This window comes from Anomaloglossus baeobatrachus, chromosome 3 (assembly GCF_048569485.1).
Source record: "Anomaloglossus baeobatrachus isolate aAnoBae1 chromosome 3, aAnoBae1.hap1, whole genome shotgun sequence".
Classification (NCBI taxonomy): Eukaryota; Metazoa; Chordata; class Amphibia; order Anura; family Aromobatidae; genus Anomaloglossus; species Anomaloglossus baeobatrachus.
Window position 1 is genome coordinate 549,528,594 of NC_134355.1, and position 8,022 is coordinate 549,536,615.

An 8,022-nucleotide genomic window follows, 5' to 3' on the forward strand; every position below is an offset into this window, starting at 1 on the left:
TCTAGCTGATAAAATAAAATAAAATTTCTTTTTTTGTTGAAATGTCATTAAAATAGCAATCAATTTGGCATGGTGCCAACCATATAGAAGACCTCGTTTTGGACATCGCAGTGTCCTTGATCAAGTGAGTTGACCAGTATGCAACAACATTGGAAACGTGTAAAAGAGACCTGGGATCAGATTTCAGTCACTACATGCTTGAATCTCATAGCATGCCCAGAAGAGTTTAGGGGGTGTTGAAAGCCCAAGGTGCATTTACAAAATGCAAATAAATAAAATATCAAATTTTGTTTAAATATATTAAAGTGATCAAAACCCACAAAGTTTTAGTACCATATTACTAGGTGCACAGTAGGGAAGAAGGAAACAAAGTCCCTACAATACACACTCCCTCCTGTGCCCTACCTGTCAGCGGAGGTCGGCACCATACATGCACGATATGGCACCCTCAATCAGACGACTGTCCCTACCCATACCCTGTAAACCCCTTCAAAAAAGAAATTAATAAAGTGCAGTGCTCAGCAATAAAATGATAAAGTGCAATTAGCCGGGTTCACAATAAACCTGTATCATAATGTATGAGGTCACAACAAGCAACAGTTGACAATTATAATACACATCAATTGGGACAATCCCATATATTGCTACTTCTCTTCAATAGCTTCATGCCTCGAGTTTCCCTGAAACTTGGTTCATCAGGAGGCTGTTTAATGCTCACGGTGGCTAGATAAACCATTAGGCAGCAGACATGTTGCAAGAGGTTATTGATAGTAGCTTATCGATCACTGCTTATTTATCACATCTAGCAGCATGTCTGCTGCCTAATGGTCTATCTAGCCACCGTGATCATTAAACAGCCTCCTGATGAACCAAGTTTTGGAGAAACGCCTTGAGGCATGAGGCTGTTGACGATAAGTAGCATTATCTGGGACTGTCCCTATTGATGTGCATTACAATTGTAAACATTTTGGTTTTTGTGACCACATACATTGATTGAGGTTTATTGTGAAACTGGCTAATTGCACTTGATCACTTTTATTGCTGAGCACTGCACTTTATTCTTTTCTATATTTTTTTTTTTGCAGGGGTTTACAGGGTAAGGGTAGGGACAGTCATCGGTGAGTGGGGACACCATATCGTGCATCTAGGGTGCAGACCTCCGCTACCAGGTAAGGCACAAGAGGGAGTGTGTATTGTGGGGCCTTTGTTTCCGTCATCCCTACTATGCACCTTGTAATATGATTAATAAAAATCTGTGGTTTTTGATCATTTTTAATATATTTTAGTAAAATTTGATATTTTAAGTTGGGGTTCTATGTTAGACGTTGTTAATACCTGTTAGCTGGTGAAACAAGATATTTTAAAAAGATTATAAGCAAAACCATAACAATGTAGTGACCTGACAATGGTTGCAAGACAGATGTATGAGATAGCCAAGATGATTGTCTATAAAATGACAGTCTCGCGTTCAAATCCAGTGGATGGTGAGATATGGAGCATCAAAGTCAAAAGTTCAAAACCTTGTTACCCTTTTTGCTTGCACTATATTTTGTGCTCTAAATCCTTTTTTTTTTTTTTTTTTTTTTTTTTTTCAAATTGGACTTAGGACAACACCGCAAAGTTTTTAATTATCTGAAGTCTGTTAGGCTGGGCTTTACACGAACGTACAGCGTCCTATGTGAGAGTATCGGATTCGATATGCTAACGACACTAGGCTCAAACTTTGCTGCTAGCGTGAGCCGAGTGTCATTCTACTGTGATCAGATTTTCAGTACTGTGGCATAGGTGACAGACTGCATTGATGTGTGTTTTGATGTCTCATTGGCTGTCAGCCTAACCCAGCCTGTGCCCAATGCAATTCAAAATGGTGGCAGAGAACCAGTGGCTCTCTGCTCCACTCCCGTTTTAGAATTTGTATGATTTTGCATACTTGGGGGCAGATTTCATCTTTATCAGGACAAAGGCGGGGGGGTGGGGTGGGAACATAACTTGAAGCTTTTATTAGAAATCAATGTAATATTATTTTTACAATAGAGAATGATCCAGATAAGTGTCATCATGTAATGTATTCTAGTTGTATACTGTACCCAAATGTTTACTTTATTTTTACAGATGCTGCTCATTGTGCAGACATGTATCCGTCCCGCCCTGAGGAGCCTACAGTGTTATCTTCAGTAAGAAGACAGATATTTGAGCAGCTTACCAAATGGTTAAAGTTATGAACCATAGAAAATGTGAAGTTTGCTACTCTATGACCTTGTTTATGAAGTGCTCGGCTTATGTCGCTGAAGTTGAATGTAAAGATATTTTTGTGTGCCTCAATATTGTTGATCTGATTAGCAAAACTACAACTTACAGCATACCCTGCCAAACCTTTCCATGCTGGGAGCAGTAGTTTGTCCACATCTGGAGATCCACAGGTTGCTTTGGATAATACAGATTATCATGGCATCGGAATGTCTGGAACATTCTGGAGACCCTGCAGATGGCGTTCAGATTTGTAGCTGATTTGTGTCAATATGACCACACAGCATGTGGCTTTATTTCACTGTTTGTATAAACTCCTTGATTTTTGATCCTGGCGCAAATCTTGTTTTGTTAGCGCTCCAATAAAATTGCTATTTATTTTTGCAAAATAACTTGTCTTGTGTTTTTCCATCCTCTGAGTGTCCACATTTATATTTTATGGTCCTCTCCATCCTTAGAATATTTTCTCATATTGTTTCCGCAGATGAGAAGAGTCACTGAATTGGGTGAACATAGATGGATCCTGTAAGACCATTCTCACATTTACAGTGTACTATATTTTTATGCCTCCTCTTAGGGCATAAAAATGAGAATATTGCTTTCTCAGTAATCATGACCCAATTTATACCAGTTGTGACAGAGAGTTATCTCCCCTGAGTAGAAAAGGATCAAGTATTGTAATTAAAAGGCTCTCCGATCCTTATCTTCCCTGACCTCACCAGGGAGAGTCTGGAGGCCCCATGCAAATCAGTAGGTTGGCTGATCCCACTGAAATTAATGGGTGTGTGTATAATGGGTCAGACTGGATCTGAAGATGTGGGTGGTCAAGGGCCAAGGAAAATTTCTAAGATGCCTTTATTCCTGGTAGTAATTCTTAATAATTCAGCCCTGGGACATGGTTGTCTTTCATTGCACGTGGTTTTCCGAACACTTCAATAGGCTACTGAGCAGCAGACAGCAGCTTCCCGTTTAGCACAATGTTCTACTGCCCCTGTGAAAGTTCATTGAATTAATAAATATACACATTTGTTTTCAGTAAAATATAACACCCCACCCCCCCAGTCAGCCATATACGAAGAAGCTGAAAGGAAAACCATTTCTATGCAAGTTATACATTTTTTTTTTTTTGTTTTTGTGCTTGCAGATTTTTACAAATCTTTAGGGATATCCTTATGCCAGCAAAGTCTGAGAATCCTGAAAGTGTTTAGTGTGCGATTGGGATTATTTGTTTGTTGCAGAATAAAATCTGCAGCATGTAAAATTATTTTTGCTTTTTTTTTTTTTTCTCCCTTTCCTGCATTTTCATTATTAACCCCTTTACAACCGACCGAGCACATATTGGTTCGTCCTTGGTTGTCTCCTTCCGGTTACAGCGGGCTCTGACGGCAAGCCTGCTGTAATCCCCACACATCTCTGCTGATCAGATCAGCAGAGATGTGTGGCTAACAGGTGCAGGTGGATCAGAGATCCACCCGTGCTTGTTAAACCCTTGGATCGCGCTGTCAAGTGTGTTGCCATGGTAGCACGGGGTCACCTGATAACCTCTGTCAACTCTCACAGGAAGTGAGGGGATAAAAGCAATGAAACCCCGTCAAAAATGCGCGTTTTGCCCCAGTGTTTTTCCTGCCAGAACATGTAGATTTGGGTGCAGATAGTCTATGTGCACACATTGCAGACAAACAGCTGTCTTTTTGCTGAGACTCAATCACCGGTAAGTTGTCTAATTAATTAACTGATGATTAATAGACAGAAGTAAAAATACCGCAGAACTCACTACCCACCTGGTCTAATTAGACAAATTTATGATTGCGATAAAGTGCAGCACAGAATTGTCTGTTTCCAGGTTTCACTATCTTTCTGTACAGAATAAATAAGCAACGCAGTAATTTTTCATTCCTGTTTTTATTGGCCTCAGCAGCGATGAATATATTTTATAGAGACATAAGGCACTACCTCTTTTTCTACAGCCCATGGATGATTTACCAAATCCGTTCTAATTGTAAAAACGTACAAAAATAATTTTACTGATGAATTTTTTTTTTATTTTTTTTTTTTTTAAAGTTACTTAATATTAAATTCTTAAAGGTGATGGGAAACCTTTCAGTCATGAGATCAGGAAAGTAACAACTGTTATAAATCATCTCTGCTTCTGCCGTCTCACTTGAGCTTCTTCTGGGCACTTAAAATGAAGTAGTACTTTCTTTGATGCTGAAGAAATGAATGCAGTGCATGTTTTCCTCACTCTTCTTATGATATATAGAAGCAGAGATGGAAAATGAGGAATTTGTGAAGGGTTACTACCTCATGGGGGGGATGGTGCCAACTTTTATTGATCCTAAAATGTGACAATATAACTCAAACTCAACACATTCACTATGCAGGAAATATCTGTCTTCTATAGGATTTATAGACACGTCTAAGGCTATGTGCGCGCTCTGCACCGCACCGAAAATGTGCGCTTCAGAGCGCAGCTGAAAAGCTGCGTTCTGAAGCGCATGGTGCCGGCAGATTCGTGCGCTCTGCATGCTGCCTCTCCCTATAGACAGCATGCAGAACGCATGAAAGAAGTGACATGTCACTTCTTAGAACGCAGCAATTCGGCAAGCAGCCGGATCGCTGTGTTCTAACATGCCATGTGCGCACGGCTCCTGCACAATCTCCATAGATTGTGCAGGGGACGCAGAACGCAGCGTAACTGCATGTAATACGCACACGTGCGCACATACCCTAAAAGTTTATAGACACAGGAGCAGGCTTATCATTGGCGCAACCTGTGCAGCTGCCCAGGGGCCCAGGAGGTGCGGGGCCAATTTCCACCTCCAGAACATGTGGCATTGTTCAAGACAAGTTATTTCTGGATTGCAAAGGGTCTATATATTGTTCTGGCACAGGGGACCTTTCCGGTCTACAAATGCCACCGCTCAGACACTACAGCAGTCTTGCAATAAAGAACAATCTGAAAAACGGTGTATAAAAACACAATTGTTACAGAAGTCTATGCACAGAAATATTATTGGAGTATTGAAACAATTGAACACAGTCTATAAATATTGTGGTGGGCAGCTTCCGAGGCAAGGTCTGTGTGCTTGTAGGCGCTTGCAAGTACTGCTCTGAAGCTCTCTGGATCTGGCCAACATCAAGGCTCTGTATAGGAGCACTGGGATCACAGTTTGGGCCAAAGGCTCAGTCAAGCTGCCAGCCCATCATAAGGATCACAATGTTCCACAGCAAATGTAGGAAGGAGGACACAACTGCCTGTTCAGTCAGACAAACCTAGTAGGATTAGTAATGGGACACTGCCCTCTGCTGGCCGAGGAATCCAGAATTGCCTCGGAATGAAAATCCAGCCAGTAGTTTCCTGGAGGGAGACTGTTTAGGGAAGGACAAGTTCAGGAGGGAGCAGTGACTCAGCAGCACAATATGAAATGGTTGTGGCTAGAAAGACCTTGGTGTGACTGACTTGGTTAGTGGGTGTGGCCAGCTTGGTTGGTGGATGTTTGTTTCCTCCCGTCCTTTTATAATGATGCAAGGGGGTGCTTTGCGCCCCCCTCACGACCTCATCTGGGGGTCTTACCCCCAGACCCCCACTTCTATTATAAACCCCTCCATGACCATGTGGACTTTATTATTTTTTATATTATTTATTTTTTTTATTTATTTATTCATTTTATTCTTCCTGGTATCAGCTATGTTGGCGGAGGTCCTGCCCATTCTGGTCACATGGTCATGTCAGCAGAGATCCCTTAACCCACTGGGATTTAAGTTACCAATATAAAAGCCCTGGAGGTGACTGTCAGGGGAGTTTTGGCACTAGGGGACAGAAGTATAGAGACGTGAATGCAGGGGTGAGGAAGGTTGCCTCCTCTGCAAAAGAGTCAAGCGACCCGATTGCTGGTCCCAAACAGTCCATGTCAGGTAGTGTGCCAGAAGTCTACCCCATGCCCAGTCTGCGAGGTCAAGCCACAGACTACGTCTGTCAAGATTTCTGTCCGTGAGTGACCCGAGTGCACCAGGCTGTTGCTTCCTGCTCGGCCATGCGGTACCTAATGTAGGGACTGTAATGATTAGTTTCTCAGACTTAATCTGTTATACAAGTTATTGACTGTGGTCCAGAGACTTTGGGCATAAGATCGTTGGGACTAGAGACAGAGGCCCTCACATACATACTCCCTTCATGGTGGTTGGTTTTGGGTTAATTGTTTAGTAGTGCAGTGGTCATTCTGGGGACTGCTAAACTGATGTGTATAAACAAATGTCATGTTTATTGCATGTGTAATCTGAATAGACTGATCAATTTATTCTGTGATAATTCCCTGTACTACAAAATGGATACAGCCGCACACTAAATGCCATCAATGTATAAGGGAACTCTGGTACCAGAGCGGTGCGGCTGTATCCATTTTGTATTTGCTAGGTTTTTTCATCTGGCACCTATACACACTTGTAGGATGTGCGGGTCAGTTTTTTTTAAATAATTCCCTGTACTAGACCTATCCCAGTTTGTGTAATAGGCCGGGGCCATACGGGGCACTAGTGTGATGCTCGCATGACACTCTTCTCACGCTGACAGTACAGCAGGAGCCGAGTGTTTTGCTAGTATCCATGCAACTGAGGTCCGACTGTGCGAGCGGACCTCAGCTGCGGGGGGCGGGCCGGCACGGAGGGGAGGGATTTATCTCCCTCTCTCCTCGTAGCTAGCTATTGCGATTCTCGCTCTGCACGCGCAGTACGATTTTTTTTTTTTTTTTTTTTCTCTCGCCCCATTCACTTCAATGGGTGCGAGAGAAAAGAGACTTGCATTACAATCGCAGCATGCTGCGATTTTGTTTTCTCCGGTCCGATTAGGGCTAAGGAAATAATCGCTCATGTGTGCTGACACACTGGCTAGTATTGGTCTGAGTGGAATGCGATGTTTTATCGCACTCCACTCGCACCGATTTTCTCGCCGTGTGGCTTAGGCAATATAGTGTGAGTTACCATTATGCCTTCCTTCTCTGTGCTGCATCCCAGGCCTGCTGTTACACAAGCACAAAGCGGTGCGCTCCTAACTCAATAAAAAAAACTCATTGCAAATCATGGAATGTGCTTTTTTTTTTTTTTTTCTTATCTTTTTCCTACCAGAACATGCAGATTTGGGTGCAGACTGTCTGCAAAGTGTGCTCTCAACCCCTTCTCCAACCATTTGTCAAACACCGGAAGCATGGATGACATTTTAAAGTTAAAAAGTTACCTCTCCCACTGTGTTTTGGTTTTTTTTTTTTTTTCTATGGGGTCACAAATTATTAATTTTAAAATATCACCCCATTAAACACTTTGTGGCTATAAAGAAGGGGATTAAATTACAGAATCAATGAAGAGGCTAAGGAAATGTCTGTCATGGACTGACACTGAATTGCTGTGCTGCAGAGAAAACATTGGCTTGAATTGGAGCTTGGAACTAGGTGAATAGCCCTCTTTAGGCCAAGTCCTCGCTGCTCCTCCACTTCTGTCTGCTAGATGGACAGATTTCTTCCCATGTTTGTATTGAGAGACCTGTCAATCAGAGCAGGGTGGGCAGAAGCCAGCGGGTATTTGTCCCGATGACTAGTATATTCATTCCTGGCTCCTGCTTAAACATGGTTTTCTCAGAAACGCCACATCTTTCTGTCTTTGGGGAACCAAGCCTTATTCATGCCGTCAGTGGATCAGGAGAAGCAGAATTCACTTGGCAGGTTCCCTTTAACATCAGGTCCTTATTAATTCTACTACAGCATCAAACTACAGATGTTCGAGTTA

General features: G+C 42.3%; 1 protein-coding gene across 1 annotated transcript in view; it reads left to right on the forward strand.

The window, feature by feature from the left end:
- The window catches only part of LOC142295528 (putative serine protease K12H4.7), a 69,673-nt gene extending 67,058 nt beyond the window's left edge, over positions 1-2,615 (forward strand). The window contains exon 8 of the mRNA XM_075338628.1: positions 2,113-2,615. Within this exon, the coding sequence (XP_075194743.1) occupies positions 2,113-2,222 (110 nt within the window). The 3' untranslated portion in view covers positions 2,223-2,615. The remainder of the gene's footprint in view (positions 1-2,112) is intronic.
- Positions 2,616-8,022: the final 5,407 nt, after the last annotated feature.